Source organism: Macaca fascicularis, chromosome 4 (genome assembly GCF_037993035.2).
Source record: "Macaca fascicularis isolate 582-1 chromosome 4, T2T-MFA8v1.1".
NCBI classification, from domain to species: domain Eukaryota; kingdom Metazoa; phylum Chordata; class Mammalia; order Primates; family Cercopithecidae; genus Macaca; species Macaca fascicularis.
The window spans coordinates 75804137-75827674 of NC_088378.1; the positions used below are offsets into that span (position 1 = coordinate 75804137).

The 23538-nt window shown below is 38.2% G+C and overlaps 1 protein-coding gene across 14 annotated transcripts in view; it reads left to right on the forward strand.

Moving 5' to 3' along the window:
• Positions 1–23538, forward strand: part of USP45 (ubiquitin specific peptidase 45) — an 82359-nt gene that overhangs the window by 12597 nt on the left and 46224 nt on the right. For 11 of the 14 annotated variants that reach the window (XR_010586306.1, XR_006697673.2, XR_012433591.1 and 8 more), the window contains exons 6-8: positions 12904–13046; positions 13432–13527; positions 18152–18282. Coding sequence is in view for 8 of the 14 variants with exons in the window: in XM_005552290.4 (XP_005552347.2) it covers positions 12904–13046; positions 13432–13527; positions 18152–18282 (370 nt within the window). In the remaining 6 variants the exon portion in view is untranslated. The remainder of the gene's footprint in view (positions 1–12903; positions 13047–13431; positions 13528–18151; positions 18283–23538) is intronic. The other 3 variants (XM_074037404.1, XM_074037399.1, XM_074037402.1) reach the window with 1 other exon arrangement.

The following is a 23538-nucleotide window of genomic DNA, read 5'->3' on the forward strand; positions in this document are numbered from 1 at the left end:
CTATGAGGCCTAGAGATAATATTTTCTAAAGATTTAGAAATAATGCATGTAAAAATACTTGCATAGTACCTGTATTAGTCTTTTCTCATATTACTATAAAGAAATACCCGAGATTGCATAATTTATAAAGAAAAGAGGTTTAATTGGCTCACGGTTCCACATGTTGTGCAGGAAGCATGCTGCTGGCATCTGTCCAGCTTCTGGGGAGGCCTCAGGAAACTTTCAATCATGGTGGAAGGCAGAGTGAGAGGAATCAAGTATTAATATAAACCTCAGGTTTTTTATTGAACAACTAGGTGAATGGACGTGATAATTTTGAGTTGCCTTTGAAGCAGAATTGAATTGCTTAGTAGGTGGCATCAGAAACTGAAAAGCTATGTAAAACTATAGTTGCCAACTGTTTTCTATAGCCCAGTGTACAGCTGTTTTTGTTAGCCATTGCCCTAATGAGACAGTAATGGTGAAGGAACTGGAGGAGGAACCAGAGAAGGTAAACTCAGGCTCCTGGACAGCAGTAGAAATGATTAATTTGATCACTTATTCATTTACTTATTCAACAAACATTTACTGAATTCTGTTCTGCACCAGGCATACTAGTTGTAGCTCCAATTCTGCTCAAATAAAGAACCAGGAAAATATGGTAGTGAAAGACATGTAATACTACTGGAATTGAAGTTGGTCATAATACTGTCTGCTGAAAAATGTGCATTAAGTTTCCTTGGCCATAATAAGAAGATAGGCAAGGATATGATGGCATGGGTGATGAAAGTACAAGTTTAGAAATTATTTTCTCTGGATTTTTTTTTTTTTTTTTTTTTTTTACCTTAGAGGTTCCCTAAGGTTAAGTACAAAGCCAGTCTGATTTTCATTCAGTTTTACCGATTTCTTGAATGATTATTACAAGAAAGATGCTAGGAAGGGAGCATAAAATTACGGTATGATGGAAAGTACATGGCTTTGAGGTTGGGCACGGTGGCTCATGCCTTAAACCCAGCACTTTGGGAGCCCAGGGCGGGCAGATCACTTGAGGCCAGGAATTGAGACCAGCCTGGCCAACATGGTGAAACCCCGACTCTACTAAAAATACAAAAAAATTAGCTGAGCGTAGTGGCACATTCCTGTAATCCCAGCTACTCAGGAGGCTGAGGCATGAGAATTGTTTGAACCCAGGAGATGGAGGCTGCAGTAAGCTGAGATCACACCACTGCACGCCAGCTTGGGCGACACAGTAAGACTGTCTCAAAAAAAAAAAAAAAAAAAGACAGTAGATGGCTTTGAGTCAGGGGATCTGGCATTCAGATTTGACTGTCACTAGATGTGTGACTCCAGGCAGTTATCTGTTTATCCAAGCCTCATTTTTCCGTAGTACTTTATATTTCTAAGGTGCTTCAGGGAATAGAGATTGATAAGACAGTCCCTAAATCTTTAAGAGGCTAAAGATCTGAAAGAAGGTGTGAGATTAAAAAGTAATGATAGGCAAGTAGAGTAAGTTTTCTATTTTAAGTAACAACCAAAGTCCTTCAAATATCCAAAGAGGGATATAATGTTCAGTTGTAGGAACTAAAAAGGAATCATGGATGAGCTGGCTTTCAAGTTGACCCTTAAAGGATGAACTTTGGGCAGGTGAAGATGAGAGAAGAAATCATTTCAGGTGGTGGGAAGCACTAATACAAGCCTTAATTGTGCTTATGGAACCGTGAGATAGCACCTGGAATGGTGGGGAATGGGCTCTTGAGGTAGTTTGAGAGTGAGTGGAGCTTTCAAAGTTGGAGAGATACGTGGTTCTTAGTTTAAGGCTTTCGGTGGTTCTAGGGCAAGATGTCATTATCCTTGTGGGTTAAGCTACAGGATCTCTCAGGCAAGTTTGATTTAAAATAATATTCCTTGGCATTCTAGAATAAGTTTTTGGATATAATAGTTTGTCATACTGTGTCTTGTATGCGGCTTCAGTATATTTTTATAAAAAATTTGGAAAATCAAATATGAAAGTTGTTATTTAGGTTGCAAGAATGCTGGATATGATTTTGCAGTAATCTTAATGGTAATCGTGAAGATTATAGCATTGTGAAAACACCTATATGTGATAATTCAAAAGGAATATGAAACTGTATTATTGTGTTTGGGTGACAGGATAAGTATGATTTTAAAAGATTATTTTTGTATTTTTGCACTAAGTAAAAATAGTTATCAAGAAGAAAGCCTGTGCCTGTACGTTAAACACATTTTGAAGTTATGCATGACCAGACATTTTCTGTCTCTCTCTCTTTAAAGCATATCACTAATTCTTTTGTTTTTTTCTTCCTTTACTTTTAGGCGTCACTATCCTAAAATCAGATAGTATGTGGGTGGCTCACGCCTGTAATCAGAGCACTTTGGGAGGCTGAGGTTGGCAGATCACTTGAGTCCGGGAGTATGAGACCATCCTGGGCAACATAGCGAGACTTGTCTCTAAAAATAAAAATAAAATAAATAAAGTAAATACTATGAAAGATAACTTTTTCAAAACACAAGTTTAGTGAGTGGCACTGTCTTACATTTTTACAAGTCTCAAGTGTCTGGCTTAATAGAAAATGGCTGGATTCTCATATCTGCTTCTGCATTTAATCTTTTGTGATATTGCATGCCATATGGCCTCTGGAGAATGGCACTGTATAATTGAGAGTGAATGAAAGTGAAAAAAAAGCAAATAAAATCTTAGGCTTATTACGAAAATACTTTTGACCTTAAGTACCCTTGAAAAGAGGAAGTTGCCTTCCGACCCACTTTGAGAAGTGCTGAACTGTAGCACATTTGTCTTTATACTTTCTGTCTTCAGCCTTATCCATTAAGGCTCAGCTCAAATTTTACTTCTAGGATGCTTTCCCTTATCTCTTTTTTGGCACTCAGTGTCTGTGCAGCACACTTTAGAATCTAATAACACACTTTTTTGATGTTTCATATTTATGTTTGTACTTGTCTTATTTTCTCTCAAGACTGTAGGTTCCTTGAAGACTGGACTCTGGGTTAGATTCTCTTTTATTTTTATGTGAGTAGACAGTAAATACTTGCTGAATAAACCAAAGAGAATGTGATCAGTTTTTATTGAGGAAGTAGATAGATAAGCTTCGCACTTTCACCCCCCAATCCTAAATATTAATATCAAAATTATTTATTCAGTCTTTTAATATCTTTGAGTTTCTGCTTCGTGCCAGATGCAGCATTAGGTGTTAGAAATGCAGTAGTGAATGAGACAGATCTACTTCCTAGTTCCCGTTGTTACTGATCTTTCGGTCTATTGAGGGATATAGACAAATTGCACTTAGTTATACTTGCCTGTTTAAATAGTGCTGTGATGGAGCAAGTACCAGGGGCCGTGTGAACACTTTGGAATAGTATCTAACATCGATTGGAGGAGCCAGGCCAATTCTATTTAGAGGAATAATCCAACTTAGTTAGAAGCAGAAAAATATATAGAAATTATCTGGGCAAAAAGGGAACGGATTGTGTGCTCCAGGCAAAAAAAAATAGCTCATTGACAAGAGCTCGATAGGTTCAGGGAAGTCTAGAGAGCTGAAAAGTTGAGTTTTGTGGTGTAGAAGATGGTGAGAGGTGAGACTTGAGGTAAGTAAGAACAGGTATTTAAGGGCCTTGTACAGATAGAATTTATTCTGAGGGCAGTGAGAAACCACTGTTAAGTTTTAAGCAGAGAAGAGGCTGATCAGTGATTTTGTATCTTAGATCTCTTGGTTTGACTTGTATGGAGACAGTTAGGAATGCCTATATATGTATAACTGCCCATTTATTATGTTAATATCAATTTATCATATGACAGTAAAGATTTATAAGGCAAATGGTTAACTGGAAGTTAGTTGATTTTGAGAATAAACTGGCAAGCTAATTATTATTTGGTTCCTAGCTAGGGGAATTCTGGGGCAGCAAGTTGTCTCTTTTTAATGGCTCTTTAAAGATTAAACTTCTTTTCAGCTGTAGAAATGGGCAGATTACATTAATACTACATGACTGGTTTAGGTAATTGCATTAAGCAGTTGAGATGAACCCCAGCGCAGGTTCCCAGAAGAATGCTTACAGCTGTGTAGATTTCACATCTGATGTTAGGATTTGCTTATAGAAACAAAACTCCCTCTACCACCCCCTTCCCCATACATGTAATAAAAAGGTCATATATAATGCAAGACTGAAAATAGGCAAGTAAGCATTTTTGTGAGTCCCACCCAGATATAGGTATTATTAAAAAGTAGACCAGAAAACTTTGGAGACAGTAAAAAAAATCAGTGGTTGCAAGGGGTTGAGGAGAAGGGGTGAATAGGCAAAGCACAGATAATTTTTTAGGGCAATAAAACTACTACTATAATGCTGGATTCATGTCATTCTGCATCTGTCCAAATCCATAGAACGTACACTGCCAAGAGTGAACCCTGATGTAAACTATGAACTTTAGGTGATAATGATGTGTCAGTGCAGGTTCATCAGTTACAACAAATGAACCATTCTGGTGGGGGATGTTGATAAGGGGGGAGGCCATGCATGTGTTGGGGTGGGGGGATATGAAAATCCCCATTAACGTATGCTCAGTTTTGCTGTGAACCTAAAACCTGCTTGAAAAAAAATTTTTTTTTAAAGTGGGCCAGTGTCCTCTGAAAGGCTCATGAAATTTCTTACTTTAATAGTCTTTTAAATGTCACGAAGTGTTCTACACATATTTAGAGAATATAGGAATTCCTGGTGAAATAATGTAGTTGAATATTGGTTTATTTTTTGTGAAATAGATGACTGACAATCCCATGTTCTTTTCTAAACCAATACCTTTGGCTCATAATTTTAATACTGATGGGATGCCATTTTTAACAAGATTAAAGAGAAGACAAAATACTATATCCTGCTGAATTTATTAAGCTTGTGCTCCTGGTGTACAATAGACATGAATTATGTGGGATTTATGAAGGATGAGTTTGCTGTATCTTTTTTTTTTTTTTTTTAAATAAGAAAGTAAGTGGTGGTATGTTCAGGATCTGAAACTCCATCTGAGGATAATATTATGACCTGTTTCAGTAACAATTTGATTATTATTTAATACTTAAAAAAAAGGTGATACACGCTGGGCACATGTATGGCTTATGCCTGTAAGCCCAGCACTTTGGGAGGCTAAAGTGGGAAGATTGCTTGAGGCCAGTTGTTCAAGACTAGTATGGACAATATAGCATGACCTATCTCTATTTATTTTTGTCTGTTTTTTTAAAGAGGTAATACAGTTCTCTAAAGTGACAGTCATGTTTCTAAGAAATTTGCATTTTCAAAAATAAGCACTAAAAATAGTTGTTTCAGTTTATACAAGGGGCTAGGCTCAAAAAGATAATGACATTTTAAGAGCAACTTATTTTTACCTCTGGGGTTTTTAATTTGGGGTTCCTCATCTGAACTACAAAACACAGTAAAATTATTAGAGTGACAATTTTCTCAGTTCTCCCAAAGATGTCACATAATTAGTACTCTTCCAGATACATAGGGAGAAGTTAATTGCGTACAGTGGGTACCTAGGATGTTAGGGCCTAATTTTTTAAGGATTCATTTGAGAAGGGCTGCTACAAACTACGATTTAAAACGCTATAAATCCAAACACAAAACACATGCAGCAATTGATTACATACAGCTTTTACTTAAGAGTAATGGCTTTTCTATTCATATCACCACTGTCCTTTTGTTAGTGTCTTAAACTACTACTCACACTTATAAATTGCACCATCTTTATTATAACAGACAGTAGATAATGTTTAAGTGAGTGAATTCTGAAGCTAGACTGCCCAGGTTTGAATCTTCCCTCAACACTAACCAGCAGTATACCTCATTTCGTCTTTGAAATGCTTCAGTTCTGACACGGGGACAGTTATCAGAGGTGACAATTTAAGGGAGATACGCTCTGAAACTCTAAATGCAAAATAAGTTCTCTTCCCCCTTGCCTATGGAAAGAAAGGGAAGAACCAGTGTTCCCCACTTTTGGTTTAACCAAGGCAATTCACAAATACACCTTTGGGAAAAGAAAGACACCAATTTAATGTTGCTTCACAACAAACCCACTATTGGTTGTTTTCAATTTTCTCCTGTGATAAACAAAGCTGTATCTTTGTGTATTTGCTCTTTTATTTTGTAGGTGAAAATTTTTTGGAATTTCTTGGCCAAAGTATAAATTTGGATTACTGTTGTAAAACTGCCCTCCAGAAAGCTTGTACAAAGGGTATAGTTGACAATAGTGCCCACAATTCCATATTTACCTTTATCGTTCAGTTTTGTTTTGCCATAATAAAGTTTTTAATGTAATTGTTGCCAGGTCATTAGTCTTTTCTGTTTTTAACCTTTGGGTTAATATGCTTTGAAAGTCTTTGCTCTCCAAGATTCTAAAGATACTCACCTAAAATTTGCTGTACTTTGAGTTTTTTTATGTTTATGGTTTAATATCCTTGAACTCAGTTTATTTGTTTGTTTGTTTTCTGAAACAGAGTCTCACTCTGTTGCCTAGTTTGGAGTGCAGTGGCATGATCTCAGCTCACTGCAACCTCCACCTCCCAGGTTCAAACGATTCTCCTGCCTCAGCCTTCTGAGTACCTTGGACTACAGGCAAGCACCACCATGCCCAGCTAATTTTTGTATTTTTAGTAGAGACAAGGTTTCACCATGTTGGCCAGGCTGGTCTGGAGCTCCTGACTTTAAGTGATCCTGCTGCCTTAGCTCCCAAAGTGCTGGGAATACAGGCGTGAGCCATCGTACTCGGCCTTGAACTCAGTTTTTAAAAAGATAGTGATAGGATCTCTAAGTGTTGTAGTCATTTTTATGCTAGAAAAATTTGAGGTAATATCTTAAGATTTTTTTAAAAGTTCTTAGACAAGTTGTTTTGTTGTTTCTATTGTTTTGTTTTGTGTTTGCTTTGCTGGTATTTCAACCAGTTTTGTCTTAGAAGACTTGAGGTACATATAAAACCTATCAGTCCTACTCAATCAGCTACTTTTTGAGGACTCAGATTATAGGCTTAAAGGTAAACTACAGAGATGTGTAAGAGTTTTAAAAACTTAAAAGTGCTGGAAGTGTGCTCTCAATGTTCTTTGCATTCTAGGTTGATACTTTTTTATGTAAAGGATGACAGTGTTAGTAATATAGAAGTGATAAGTAAATTAATTGCTTTTATTTTTTATTAGTTTTGATTTATTTCCAAAGGTGAGATAAATCCCTTTTAATAAAATAACCTAGCCTGGAAACTCTGTGATTACCTTTTTGACTGTATGGACCACTTTTTTGTAGGTGTGGGTAAGCCTTTAGGAGAAGAAAATAAACGATAATAAAAATTTTGTGTAGTTTGTCTTTATTGTCGTAGCAGCTTTGTCCTCTTCCTTTTACCATACTTAAAAACATCTGGAAGTTCATTCCTTATTGTATTTGGTTCTGTGTTTATAAAGGAAGAAGAGAGTTTTTAATATGATCTAAAATGTTTGCACTGCCAGATTGAGAAAAGCTTTGTTATCTCTGAAAACAAAATGATCAAAATAGTTCTTCAGTAGAAGCTATAAATTGCTTTTTATTAAAACATACAGGCTGGGCGCCATGGCTCGTGCCTGTAATCCCAGCACTTTGGGAGGTCAAGGCAGGGTGGATCACCTGAGGTCAGGAGTTCGAGACCAGCCTAGCCAACATGGTGGAACCCCATCTCTACTAAAAACACCAAAAATTAGCCGGGCATTGTGGTGGATGCCTGTAATCCCAGCTACTCAGGAGGCTGAGACAGGAGAATCACTTGAACCTGGGAGGTGGAGGTTGCAGTGAGTCGAGATCATGCCATTGCACTCCAGCCTGGGCGACAAGAGCAAAACTCCGTCTCAAAATAAATACATACATACGTACATACATGCATACATACATACATACATACCTGCATGAATGTCAAATAATTGAGACTGATTCAGACATCCCTGTTTTAAACTAGAATTGTAAACTCTCAGTTGACAGCTTCTTAGTAAACACATGTACTACAAGTATATTTAGTTTCCAAATATTTTCCTGAGATATTAGTTATCATAAATTTAAGGCTTGGCCGAGCATGGTGGCTCACGCCTGTAATCCCAGCACTTTGGGAGGCCAAGGAGGGTGGATCACCTGAGGTCAGGAGTTCAAGACCAGCCTGGCCAACATGGTGAAACCCCATCTCTACTAAAAATATAAAATTAGCCAGGCATGGTGGTGGTTCCTGTAATCCCAGTTAGGAGGCTGAGACAGAAGAATTGCTTGAACCCAGGAAGCAGAGGTTGCAGTGAGCCAAGATTGTGCCACTGCACTCTAGCCTGGGCAACAGACTGAGACTCTGTCTCAAAGAAAAAAAAAAAAAAAATTAAGACCTAAAGTCTCTGCTGTTCACTATGTATCAATTCTTTATACTCCAGTCATAAATAAGAAATTGGGTGTAAACAGTTATAGTGGTTCATATAGTGCCTGATACACAAAGGGCATTGATAAATCAATTTAAGTTGTTACATTTTATAAATGTACTACTTAGTAAAATTTAAGACTCACACTTTTATTTTAAGTAAAACACTTAAATAACTCTTAGAGATGTTCTTCTGGCCAAGTGCGGGGGCTCACTCCTGTAATCCCAGTGCTTTGGGAGGCCGAGGCAGGCACATCACTTGAGATCAGGATTTCGAGACCAGCCTGGCCAATGTGATGAAACCCCATCTCTACTAAAAATACAAAAAATTAGGCATGGTGGTGTGCGCCTGTAATCCCAACTACTCGGGAGACTGAGGCACGAGAATCACTTGAACCTGGGAGGCAGAGGTTGTAGTGGAGCCGAGATCACACCACTGCACTCCAGCCTGGGAGACAGAGCAAGACTCTATCTCAAAAAAAAAAAAAAAAAAAAAAAATTATTGTATTTTCTAGTTAAATTATGTTATCTGTTTAATAGCATATTTTTTAATATTTTCTCACAGACTTACATGTAAAAGTCAACAAACAGACCCTTGCCACTTGTGTGAAGTGGCTATTTAACCATGAAATAAACTCTTTTTATTGCCATTGCCCTGTGGGTATGTTCTTTCTGGCAGTGCTGTCCATATTTGGTGGCTATGCATGGAGAGCCAGGTGGTGCTGAAAAGCATCGCACAGTGAAGCGTGGATATATCTAGGTTTGACATTTGTCATCCCTTACCGCTGAAGGGAGGGGGAAAAATCTGTTTTTCCATATGTTTATGCTTTATTTTGCCTGCAGTTTTGTCCAGATGGTCTTATGAACATTGTTTACTTTGGGATTCCATCCCAGATGTTTTGAAAACTGTTGGATAAATGTGGCACACAGATACATAAATCATTTGCATATTATGGTTTTTAAAATGTTATGTGTCTTTGCAAGATTAAAATATTTATTTCCAGGAGTATTTTCCCAAGTGAATAATGTGTCTGTGTATATATGTATTTTTTAATGTTTTTTAAAACAGGCCCAATGGGCGTCATGTGTATATATATTTCATGAGTATATAAAACATGTATAGTTATTATCTGTAGGTTATTTCTTCCAGACATTCTGTTTTCATGTTAATAAGCTAAAAAAATATTGTGGCAACACTTATTAAGAATGTTAAGTCTGTTTCATGTTTTGGAAGAAGCCAAAAAAAAAGTTAAAGATGATATTTTTAAGGAGTCATATTTGTTTAGGGTTGCATATACCCAAATCTGTGAGAATCTTGTCCTACTGTTTTTTATAATTCTTCTCATTGTACATAAATCACTGAAGAGAATTTAGGTGATAAAATGATAATGAATTTATAATCAGAAGATTATCATTGTGATCTTGGGCAAATCACTTAACCTGTTGGAGACTGAGTTTTCTAAATGTAAAATCAGAGTTCACAGCCTGAAAAAATTGAGTAATGCTTGGATTTAATTTCTCTCCCATCTTAAATCTCTCAGAAATCACTATGAAACCATCTATTGGCAACAGCAATAATGAGAGTCTGAACCCTTCCTATTCTAGGTTCTATGTACAGGCTCAGATATAAACAAGAGGCAGACTGTTCTGTCTGGAAACCCAGCCAGCATCCATATCAGGGTTCCTCTTGTTTGTGTAGTGCTTCTTAAGTACTGACTGGCTATTTTCATTTGCTTTTATATTCATTTGAACACTACCTGGCCTCTTCCCCCTTTTCCTTTTTTCCATGCCTAGTGTTTGTACTTCAGTGACCCACTTCATTGATTGTGCTGGCCTTTGCCCCCAAGCTCTAGTGTGGGGTTTATTTCTTATTTATTATAATATTTGGAGGACGGGAGAAGAGACCTATCTTGCTAGTTCTTTTCTGCTTTAACTCAGGATTCTGGAGTTGGGAGTTAAAAACAACTCCTTAATATCTGGACAACAGATTCCAGTAACAACCAATAACATTAAAAGAATAAAAAAACCAGGAATAAGGGGGGAAGCCAGTTAATAGGGTTTATAAAAACTATTGCAGCACAGGATAAAAGTTGTTAGAACTTAAAACTCTTTTCCATGAAATAGGTTTGCTGGGCACGGTGGCTCACACCTGCGATCCCAGCACTTCCTGCTTCTTAGAACAGGGCCACTCCCACTCCAGTTCATCTCCTTTAATACTGTTTACAGAAGTAGGGCAGGTGTCGTAATTTATTTCCTCTTAACTTGTCAGAGACGTAAGAAGCTAACCTACTAGTTCTGCTGTTTAATCTTGCAGGTTTTTATGTGTTTTGAATTTTTATCATGAACAGTCCCCCCAGTGCTGTACCCCTTTGGCAGGAAGAGCAATAGTAAGAGACGTTCCCCTATTTCCATCAGTCAGCCAAATATTTAAAAGTTAATTAGTAATGCAAGGCAGCATGTCAGTATTGGGTGAAAAAACATGTAATTGTAATGAACTATAAAATCTGAGGGCTGGCTGGCTACAGTGGCTCACACCTGTAATTCCAGCACTTTAGGAACCCGAGGCAGCTGGATCACTTGAGGTCAGGAGTTTGAGACCAGCTGGTCAACATGGTAAAACCCCTTCTCTACTATAAAAAAAAAAAAAAAAAAAAAAAATTAGCTGGATGTGGTAGTGGGCACCTGTAATCTCAGCTTCTCGGGAGGCTGAGACATGAGAATCACTTAAACCTGGGAGGTGGAGATTGCAGTGAGCTGAGATTGCACCACTGCACTTTAGCCTGGGCTACAAAGTGAGACACTGTTTTTTTAAAAAGAAAAAATCTGAGGGCTGAAGGGAATTTAAAAGAACATCTAGTTAAAACTAAAACATTTCAGAACTTGGGAATTTCTTGTCAAACTTCAAATTATCATAATTTTGATTCAGAGAGTAATCTGCTAAATACATGTAGTCACCCATGTCAGTAAATGTTAGGAATTGTTCTTTGTTTTCATATTAGTAAACATGAACTGATAATATAATTTTCTTTTTTTCTTTTGAGACAGAGTCTCACTCTGTCACCCAGACTGGAGTGCAGTGGCCTGATCTCAGCTCAGTGTAACTTCTGCCTCCCAGGTTCAAGCGATTCTCATGCCTCAGCCTCCTGAGTAGTTGGGATTTCAGGCGCGCGTTCCACCACGCCTCGCTAATTTTTGTATTTTTAGTAGAGATGGGCTTTCACCATGTTGGCCAGGCTGGTCTCGAACTCCTGACCTCAAGTGAGCCACCTGCCTCAGCTTCCCAAAGTGCTGGGATTATAGGCCTGAGGCACCATGGCCAGCCTAATGTAATTTTCAAATCTGCATTAATTATACAAATCTGTAAGCACAAAACATGCACTTACGTGTCATACACTTAGGTATTTTACTTTTTGTATTACAATGTGGTTCTATTGATTTTTTTTAAACTTTTAATATGAACATTTTCAAATTAACAGAAATGTTGCAAGAATAATACAAAAATTGCCACTATAGGATGGTGATTTTCCTAATTCTGTCATTTCTTTTTTTTTTTTTTTTTTTTTTTTTGAGACGGAGACTTGCTCTGTTGCCTAGGCTGGAGTGCAGTGGCTGGATCTCAGCTCACTGCAAGTTCCGCCTCCTGGGTTCACGCCATTCTCCTGCCTCAGCCTCCCGAGTAGCTGGGACTACAGGCGCCCGCCACCTCGCCTGGCTAGTTTTTTTTTTTTGTATTTTTTAGTAGAGACGGGGTTTCACCATGTTAGCCAGGATGGTCTCGATCTCCTGACCTCGTGATCCGCCCGTCTCGGCCTCCCAAAGTGCTGGGATTACAGGCTTGAGCCACCACGCCCGGCCTAATTCTGTCATTTCTTCTATTAGCTGGCATTCTCTTATAAGGAAGTCTCTTCCCTACTTTTTCTCACTTAAAAATCTGTTACCAATTCAGATTCATTCTGTGAATAATAATCTATTATACTACCCTTACTTATTTTTATTGTCAAATTATCCTGAATTGAACGAGCCTGGTCAAAATCCCTGTGTATTTTGACTTATTCCCAATCACACTTTTTGAGCACTTCCTTATTCTCTGGCATGGCAAAATGTTACGGGATCATTTTGCATCTTTGCTACCCCGGGTTAAGAATCAGCCTTTTCCCCTAGAAGTCCTTATTCCTTATCATGGGGAATGGTATTTAGAAGTTAGACCTTTTCTACTTGTTCTCGACTGTTCTTTTACATTTAGTTTTTAAATTCATCTACAATTTATTCTGTAATATAGTGTGAGGTACAGATCTGTATACTAAAGTTTAAATTAATTTCTCTAGCAATGAAATATAAAACCAAAGACAGTTGTGTTTATATTCTTCCCCTTCAGGAATACTGATTGAGAGAGACAATCTTATTTTAAATTTAATTTTAATTAATGTATATAAATTATGTTAAATGACATATATTTAACTTTACATCATGTGTCAGTTATTTTTTCCTCTAACTTGTAGGTGCATTTTCTAGAATCATGAAACTTTGTGAAGAAAAATGTGAAACAGATGAAATAAAGAAGGGAGGAAAAGGCAGAAGTTTATCATCTGTAAGAGGAATTACAAATTTAGGAAATACTTGCTTTTTTAATGCAGTCATGCAGGTAAGAGTCATCAGAAAGCTCTGTAATATGTAAAAAATTCTCTTAATTTATATGGTCATTGGCTCACCTGTAGACTGTCAAATGACTGCTAAATGTTCCTCTAGAAATTTCTCTGTTTTCCTTTGTTTATGCTATCTTGGGCCATCGCCATATGTATATATGTACCTTATTTTCACACAGTGCTTCTTGAAAGGTCTTCTGTGTATTTTACCATGGCTTTATCGGTAATAGTGACCTTTACGAAATGTAAAATGTACTCAACTAAATCTTAATATTTTTTGAAATAGACATTTTTGCTATGCTAGATGAAATTTGAGAGTGTATTCCATAAAATCAGAGGCATATTTTAACTGAATCTGAAGACTTTAATTTTGTTTGCTTTTAGAACTTGGCACAGACTTATACTCTTACTGATCGGATGAATGAGATCAAAGAAAGTAGTACAAAACTCAAGATTTTTCCTTCCTCAGACTCTCAGCTGGTGAGTAGTAACTGTTTGAATAATAGCTGCTTTCAGATGAGCCACTGATGTTACCAAAATCTTTTTTCCTAATTCACAGATCAGTCAACTAAGATAGTAGTCAGGGGACTTAAAAAATAATTTAAAAGCATTCTGTGAAAATAATCAGATTTAAAATTTCTAAAATCATAACTTTAGGGTATGTTATGGTTCCAATATGCCATGGGTCAAATAATAAAAAAGATACCAAGACAACTTTAAAACAAACATACTGGAAGAAACAAAAGAGGTTTGACTTCTATTGAGCAAAATGCCTATGACCCCTATTTTGTAGTTTCTGGTGACATTTGTTTAAATTTAGCATTTTTATTCTTTAAAGGGAGATAAAATTTTAATAGTGAGCGTCTAAAGGTGTTTTGAAGCCTAGCCTGATGATAGATTTTTAAGCTAGTGAGAAAGATGAAAAAAAGAGCAGCCCCTGATATTCAGAAGCTGACCTGGCACCCACAGTTAGGCCATGTTATTCAGATAATCTCACAGAATAATAATCTTGATACTAGGTTTCTCTGAGACTACGATGAAATGAGACAAAGCAAGGCCACTTCATGATTTTGTCTAAAGCAAGGTCACTTTGCCATTTAGAAAATCTCAAACACCCTCCTTCAGCCAAAATGAGAAATGAATGACTGCTACTTTACTAGTTAGAGATTTATCCTCATTTTAGTCTCCCCCACCAACTGCCACGATATGTAAGATTTATTGAGATGTTCAATAATAGATTTACCCTCGCTTTCTGAGGGCATTCACTCTAGAATAAACGTCTGCTTCCTGAAACCCACCTTCAGATTATTCAACCAAAGCCTAAATCCTGGGTAGGTTCTTTATAGCGCCCTGTTACTAGGACACCCTGTGGTTCCCCATGCTGTGTGATCTCCCTCACTGCCACAAGTAATAAACCCACCTAGTTTAACGATAGGTGTGTTTCTGATGGGCTTTGGCTGGGGCCGGGGGGGAGGGGCGGTATTTATACTAGTAAGGATAATTTTAGTGAGAAATTGTTCAGCGTGTGTGTGTGTGTGTAAGACAGTATATGTATAACTCATGATCTGACTTTTGAAAACAAAGGAGTTCTAAAAATGCTTAGCTCTCTAAAAATGCTTAGTAATCTTAGATTGTTTTTCTCAGTAGGCAGTTTTGAAAGACAGTACTGATATATATATATAGCTTTGAAAGACAATATTATATATATAACATACTGTTGTATCTATAACCCCCATATATATATTTACTATACATATGTTTACCATATATATATGTATGTATAGTTGAAAGGCAGCCTGTAAACATTTCTTGTTCAGCCCCTTAAAAATTTAATGATAGATTCCAATGCCCTATTCTAAATAAAGTGTAGTGAGATCCTTGAAACTACTAAAGGGAAGTTATTGCCTAGTCATTTAAAAAGACCTATTAAATGTGATTTCCTGTTAAATGCGATTGAATGTTGAGTTTAAATATTTGACATGCAGAGCTGTGTCTCAGGATTGCTATATGGCAGTTAGATACTGTAGTTAATAACTTTAGATTTGTATCATTCTAACAGGGTAATTTCAATCTTACGTCTTAGATTTTTAGGGCATAAAGTTGACCTGAGCTGTGGGACTACTCTTTGAGTAGGTTACTGCCCTTTGAATCGCCAGTTTATCTTTGTCTTTTGTCTATATACCTTTTCTTTCTTTTTCTTTACCTTTTTGTGCTGGCTCAGACCTCCAGTAACATGTTGAATAGAGATGATGGGAGCAGTCAGCCTTGCCTTAATCCCAAAATTAGGGGAAAAAGCACTCAGCCTTCTCCCATTATTACATATGAAGGTAGGATTTTCAGAGGTGTTCTTTATAAGGTTGAGGACATTCCCTTCTACTGCTAGTTTTCTGAAACTTTTATCAGAATGGATGTTGAATTTTGTCAAATGCTTTCCCCACATCTATTGAGATGATCATATGGTTTTTCTTCTCTATTCTGTTAATGTGGTGAATTACATTGATTCCTTTTTCAAATGTTAAACCTATCCTGTATTCTTGTTACAAACCCCAGTTAGTTATGATATTTTTATATGCTGCTGGATTCAATTTAATATTTATGTGCATGTCAACAATGTGTTTGGAAAACTTTTTAATGAAAATATTCTTTAAAATGTATATTATGAGTGTATAGCTTGATGAATTTTCACAGCTAACACACTTGTGTAACTAACACCTTGCTCAAGTAACCTTACCAGCATTTGCAAGGCCCCTTCAACTTCCCCCTCCATTCACTACTTCCCTAACCCACATGAGTAACCACTAACCTGATTTCTAACAGGATAGATTAGTTTTGCCTGCTTTAATACTGCATCTAAATGGAATCTTACTATGTACATTCTTTTGCATTTGGCTTCTTTCTATCAACATTGTGTGTGAAATTCATCCTTCTTGCGTTTTCAGCAAACTTTTATTTTCAAAGTTTAAGTGTATTTTTTATTTTTTATTTATTTATTTATTTATTGAGTTGGAGTCTTGCTCTGTCACCCAGACTGGAGTGCAGTGGCACAATCTCCGCTCACTGCAACCTCCGCCTCCTAGGTTCAAGCAGTTGTCCTGCCTCAGCTTCCCGAATAGCTGGGACCACAGATGCATGCCACCACACCCAACTAATTTTTTTTTTTTTTTTTTTTGTATTTTTAGTGGAGACGGGGTTTCACCATGTTAGCCAGGCTGGTCTCAAACTCCTGACCTCAAGTGATCTGCCTGCCTCGGCCTCCCAAAATGCTGGGATTACAGGCGTGAGCCACTGTATCAGGTCTAAATGTAGTTTTTAAAACTAAGGTTATTTCCTCATCTTATTCTGAAGGTTTTTTATTCTGTCTAAAAAATACTTTCACTGGGAAAAGGGGAAGTGCAACTTGGTACTTGAACTTTAAAATTACCTTAGATTTTACTTTTGACCCTTGAGGTAACTTTCAGTTAACATGGCAGAAAACACTTTAAAAAAAAATAGACTTTATTTTTTAGAGCAGTTTTAGGTTTACAGCAGAAGAGAAAACTTTTTTTTTTTTTTTTTTTTTTTGGAGACAGAGTCTCATTCTGTCACTCAGGCTGGAGTGCAGTGGTGCCATCATGGCTAATTGCAGCCCGGGCTTAAGGGATCCTCCCACTTCAGCCTCCTGAGTAACTGGGACCACAGGCACGTGCCGCTACACCTGGCTAATTTTTAAATTTTTTTTGCAGAGCCGGGGTCTCCCTGTGTTGCCCAAGCGGGCCTCCCACTCTGGGCTCAAGTGATCCTTCCACCTTGGCCTCCCAAAGTGTGTAGATTACAGATGTGAATCATGGCACCCAGCCCAGAAAAGCACTTTTGACATTCAAAAGCTATGGAAGGCCGAGCCCCATGACTCATTCTTGTAATCCCCTAGCAGTTTGGGAGGCCGGGGTGGGAGGATCACTTGAAGCCAGGAGTTTAAGACCAGCCTGGGCAACAAAGTGAGACCCCCCCCCCGACCCCAGTCTCTACAAAAATTTTAAAAATTAACTGGATATACTGGCATGCATCTGTAGTCCCAGCTGCTCAGGAGGTGGAGGCAGGAGGATCACTTGGGTCCAAGAGTTTGAAGTTACAGTGAGCCGATTGCACCACTGTACTCCAGCCTGGGTGACAGAGTGAGACTTCGTCTCAAAAAAACCAAAAGTCTGTCTTGAGTCCTCTGTAATTTTCACTGGGCGTGGTGGCTCATGCCTGTGATCCCAGCTACTTGGGAGGCCGAGGAGGGGGGATTGCTTGAGCCTTAGGAGTTCAAGACCAGCCTGGGCAACCCTGTCTCTTAACAATAAAAAAGCTATGGAAAATTATAGCTTGTCCTTCCTGTGATGATAGTGGATTTTTAAGGATAGTTGGTATGAACTACATATGTAACAGTTATTTCATGAATACAGGAATAGGAAAACACATTCAATAGTTGTCTTAGAAGATAACATTCTTTAATGTCCTGAGTTTATATTGGGATGTCCTTTCTATTCCTTGTCCTTTAGGAGAAAGTGTTATTGGTGGGGATAATACTTTAGAAACCAGATTTCTAGGGGGAAAAAATATTCTGGAATTAAATGGGTTAATCCTTCACCCAATGTTAGCTGCTTTTGTCAAGCTTTATGTCTCTCCCCTTTAAAAGAGGCAGATGTTATGCTGATTTTGTCACGTGATTCCACATTATTATTTTACTAGTAAAATATTTGGGGAAAAGAAAGTTGTATAATCAATCATACATCATACACAAATAATCATACATTATTTAATAATCTACAAATATTAAGTAGATTAGTGATTTTACAGGAGAGTACATTAAAGGACAGTGAGAAGCAACTAAAGGTTGGTGACTTTAGTTGGAGCTAATAGTTTTATTAAGCAAAGGGCAGAGGATATGAAAATACCTGTGTTTTTCAAGGCAGGTATTCTGTTTTCCATTTTTATATATTCATTTTATTTATGAAATAATAAAGTTTCTTAATACAATTGGGGGAATTTAGTTGCTGTTATTTAAGGAGAGTGTAACTGAGATTTTTAGTATGTTATTTTTAAACTGTACATTTCTGACATAGAGTTGATCATGTTTTTAAAGGACCCGTTAGTGGTGGAACTTTCAAGGCCTGGACCACTGACCTCAGCCTTGTTCCTGTTTCTTCACAGCATGAAGGAGACTGAAAAAGGACCACTTTCTCCTAACGTTCTTTTTAATCAGCTTTGTCAGAAGTGGGTGCATCTACATTTTTAATATAAGTAATTATGAGTTACAAAATACTAATGTATTTATCACTTAACATGAATAGTCATTCTTACTGTAACTTTGCTATTACTGCCCAGACTATCAAGAGAAAGAACTAACATTTATTAGTTGTAGCTCTATGCTTTATGAAAATTATATCTCAGTCCTCAGAAGAAGCAGATTATGCTCATATATAAGGAAATGGAGACACAGAAATTAAATGGCTTACCTAGTCTGAGTGAAAAGCTGAGAATCAAATAGAGGTCTATCCTGACTTGGATGCCTTTATTGTAGTACCATAAAGTAAGAAAATCATAGAGTTGTAAAATCTAGAAAGTACTGTAAGATCATCTAATCTAGCTTTCTTATTTTAAAAGATGAGCTGTGAGGCAAATAGAATTTAAGTGAATTTCTCAAGGTATTACAGTATGTTTAAAAACCAAATCCTTGTGTGCCTAGAAATAAACACATAAAAGAACTGACTTGACTTTAATGCATTCATGTATTCATTTATACAAAAAATTCAGAGCTTGCTTTTTATGAGTTACTTGCTAGAATTCAGGGGTACACAATGTATATTGCATCACAAATGCACCCTGTCCTCATGGAATTCACAAGCTAGTCCAGTCCACAGTTACTGAAATATGTAGAAGGAAAATTATTTGAATATGAGCTTGCATTTTTGCATATTTATAGACTTTAAAATCTCATTTTAGTTAAAACTAGTAATGTTAGCCATGATTTTTATATATAGTCCAAAATAGAGGGCTTAGTGTATGTTTCATTTGGTTGGCAAATGATGTTTCTTCAAAGCCTGAAGACCAAAAAACCTGCAAAAGTCTCAGAGGCATGAGTGTTTCGCAGAGTTAAAAAGTTTTTAGCACAGCCATAATAAAGAATGAAATCATGTTATTTGCAGCAACATGGATGCAGCTAGAGGCCATTATCCTAAGGGAATTAATGCAGGAACAGAAAACCAGATACCACATGTTCTCACTTACAAGTGGAAGCTAAACATTGGGTACTCACGGACATAAAGATGGCAATAATAGAGACTGGGGACTACTAGAGGTGGGAGAGGTTGAGGGAGGAAGGGTTGAAAAACTAGCTGTTGGATACTATGCTTAGTACTTGAGTGACAGGGTCATTCGTACCCCAGACCTCAGCATCAAACAATATACCTGCAGGTAACAAACCTGCACATGTACCCCTTGCATCTAAAATAAAAGTTGAAATTAAAACAAAGTTATTAGGGCATTGTATGCTTTAGAAATTTGTTTCTGACTTTGCCAGAAATAACTTGTATAATTTTCTTCCTGGTTATAAAGGTTTATTAGCATTTTGAAAATTATTATTAAATAATGGGCAGTCATAGGTAAAAATTAAAACTCCTCTCTATACTCCTCAGAAGTAACTATTATCTGATTCTTTCCAAAAGTGATTATACATACACAGGCATATGCAAATCGTTTGCAACTTGCTTGATTTGCTTAGTATATTTTTTCCATGTTAGTACGTGTGTGTATAACTTAGTTTTGTATGTATACACTGTACTTGCGGAAGTACATCTGTAGGATAAATTCTTAGAAATAGAATAACTAGATCAAACATTATTTGAAGAGTTTTATTTATTTTTTGTATTTTTTAGGAGACAGGGTCTCGCTCTGTGCCCAGGCTCAAGTGCAGTGGCCTGATCATAGTCGAATTCCTGGGCTCCAGCATTCCTCCCTGTTCAACCTCCCAAGTAGCTGGGATTACAGGCATGAGCATCCATGCTTGGCGGAAAAGTTTTAAATTGCTTTCTTTTTGTCTGTTTTATGGCGTTTACTTTTAAAAGAAGTATGCATTAGACAAATTTGTTTTTTTTTTTTTTGAGGCGGAGTCTCGCTTTATCACCCAGGCTGTAGTACAGTGGTTCGATCTCTGCTCACTATAAGCTCCGCCTCCTGGGTTCATGCCATTCTCCTGCCTCAGCTTCCCGAGTAGCTGGGACTACAGGCGCCCGCCACCACGCCTGGCTAATTTTTTGTATTTTTAGTAGAGATGGGGTTTCACCGTGTTAGTCAGGATAGTCTCTATCTCCTGACCTTGTGATCTGCCCACCTCGGCCTCCCAAAGTACTGGGATTACAGGTGTGAGCCACCGTGCCCGGCCAGGTAATCAGGTAAAGATTTAAGCCATATGTGTTTGGGTTTATTTCTGAACTATATTCTGTTTCATTGATCTGTATGTCTTGTCTTTACCCCAAAGCCTACACTGTCCTGATTACTGTAGCTTCATAGTAAGTCTTGCAATTGAGTAATGTGAGTTCTCAAATTTTGGTCATCCTTTTCAAACTATTCCAGGTTTTTTTTGTTTTTTTTTTTTTTGAGACAGAGGTTCACTCTTGTTGCCCGGGCTGGAGTGCAATGGCATGATCTTGGCTCACTGCAACCTCCACCTCCTGGGTTCAAGCAATTCTCCTGCCTCAGCCTCCCGAGTAGCTGGGATTACAGGCGCCCGCCACCATGCCTGGCTAATTTTGTGTTTTTACTAGCGACAGGTTTCTCCACGTTGCTCAGGCTGACCTTGAACTCCCAACCTCAGGTGATCTGCTTGCCTTGGCCTCCCAAAGTGCTGGGGTTACAGGCGTGAGCCACTGCACCCGACTGGTCCTTTTTTTTTCTATGTAAAGTATAGAATCAGATTGTCAGTTGGGATTGTTTTGAATGTGTAGATCAATTTGGGGAGAATCAACATCTTAACAATGTTGAATCTTTTAATGTATGATATCTTACCAGTTTTCTAGGTCTTTGATTTTTCTCATCAAGGTTGTATAGTTTTCAGCATACAAATCCTGCATTTGTTTTGTTAGATTTATCTTAAGAATTTCATGTTTTTATGCTATTTATTGTAAATGGTACTCTTTTTAAAAAATTCACTTTCCAATTGTTCATTGTCAGTATACAGAAATACAGTTGATTTTTGTATGCTGACCTTGTTTCTTGCTACCCTACCCAACTTGCTTTACTAGTTCTATTAGCTTTTTGCTGATTCGTTGGTATTTCTTATATAGACAATAATGTCATTGGCAAATGAAGATTGTTTTATTTCTTTCCAATCTGTATCATTTGATATCTTTTTCTCATTTTATATCACTGGCAAGGACAACCAATACAATACATATTGCAATAGGACTCTTGGAAAAAAAATGAAAAAGGACTGCCAATACAATGTTGGAATGGTGAAATGGGTGTCTTGCCTTATTCCTGATATTTATCAGGTTGAGGAAATTCCCAATTATTCTTAGTTTTTCTTTTTTTTCTGAGAGTTCTTATCAAGAAATGGATTTTTAAAAATTACTTTTGGGGGTGGAGCAAGATGGCCGAATAGGAACAGCTCCAGTCTCCAACTCCCAGCGCGAGCGACACAGAAGACCAGTGATTTCTGCATTTTCAACTGAGGTACTGGGTTCATCTCACTGGGGAGTGCCGGACGATCGGTGCTGGTCAGCTGCTGCAGCCCGACCAGCGAGAGCTGAAGCAGGGCGAGGCATTGCCTTACCTGGGAAGCACAAGGGGGAAGGGAATCCCTTTTCCTAGACAGGGGAACTGAGACACACAACACCTGGAAAATCAGGTAACTCCCACCCCAATACTGCGCTTTAAGCAAACAGGCACACCAGGAGATCATATCCCACACCTGGCCGGGAGGGTCCCACACCCACGGAGCCTCCCTCATTGCTAGCGCAGCAGTCTGTGATCTACCGGCAAGGCAGCAGCGAGGCTGGGGGAGGGGCGCCCACCATTGCTGAGGTTTAAGTAGGTAAACAAAGCTGCTGGGAAGCTCGAACTGGGTGGACCTCACAGCAGCTCAAGGAAACCTGCCTGTCTCTGTAGACTCCACCTCTGGGGACAGGGCACAGTAAACAATAACAAACACAGCCCAAACCTCTGCAGACGCAAACGACTCTGTCTGACAGCTTTGAAGAGAGCAGTGGATCTCCCAACACGGAGGTTGAGATCTGAGAAGGGACAGACTCCCTGCTCAAGTGGGTCCCTGACCCCTGAGTAGCCTAACTGGGAGACATCCCCCACTAGGGGCAGTCTGACACCCCACACCTCACAGGGTGGAGTACACCCCTGAGAGGAAGCTTCCAAAGCAAGAATCAGACAGGTACACTCGCTGTTCAGAAATATTCTATCTTCTGCAGCCTCTGCTGCTGATACCCAGGCAAACAGGGTCTGGAGTGGACCTCAAGCAATCTCCAACAGACCTACAGCTGAGGGTCCTGACTGTTAGAAGGAAAACTATCAAACAGGAAGGACACCTACACCAAAACCCCATCAGTACATCACCATCATCAAAGACCAGAGGCAGATAAAACCACAAAGATGGGGAAAAAGCAGGGCAGAAAAGCTGGAAATTCAAAAAATAAGAGCGCATCTCCCCCGGCAAAGGAGCGCAGCTCATCGCCAGCAACGGATCAAAGCTGGACAGAGAATGACTTTGATGAGATGAGAGAAGAAGGCTTCAGTCCATCAAATTTCTCAGAGCTAAAGGAGGAATTACGTACCCAGCGCAAAGAAACTAAAAATCTTGAGAAAAAAGTGGAAGAATTGATGGCTAGAGTAATTAATGCAGAGAAGGTCATAAACGAAAGAGATGAAAACCATGACACGAGAAATACGTGACAAATGCACAAGCTTCAGTAACCGACTCGATCAACTGGAAGAAAGAGTATCTGCGATTGAGGATCAAATGAATGAAATGAAGCGAGAAGAGAAACCAAAAGAAAAAAGAAGAAAAAGAAATGAACAAAGCCTGCAAGAAGTATGGGATTATGTAAAAAGACCAAATCTACGTCTGATTGGGGTGCCTGAAAGTGAGGGGGAAAATGGAACCAAGTTGGAAAACACTCTTCAGGATATCATCCAGGAGAACTTCCCCAACCTAGTAGGGCAGGCCAACATTCAAATCCAGGAAATACAGAGAACACCACAAAGATACTCCTCGAGAAGAGCAACTCCAAGACACATAATTGCCAGATTCACCAAAGTTGAAATGAAGGAAAAAATCTTAAGGGCAGCCAGAGAGAAAGGTCGGGTTACCCACAAAGGGAAGCCCATCAGACTAACAGCAGATCTCTCGGCAGAAACTCTCCAAGCCAGAAGAGAGTGGGGGCCAATATTCAACATTCTTAAAGAAAAGAATTTTCAACCCAGAATTTCATATCCAGCCAAACTAAGTTTCATAAGTGAAGG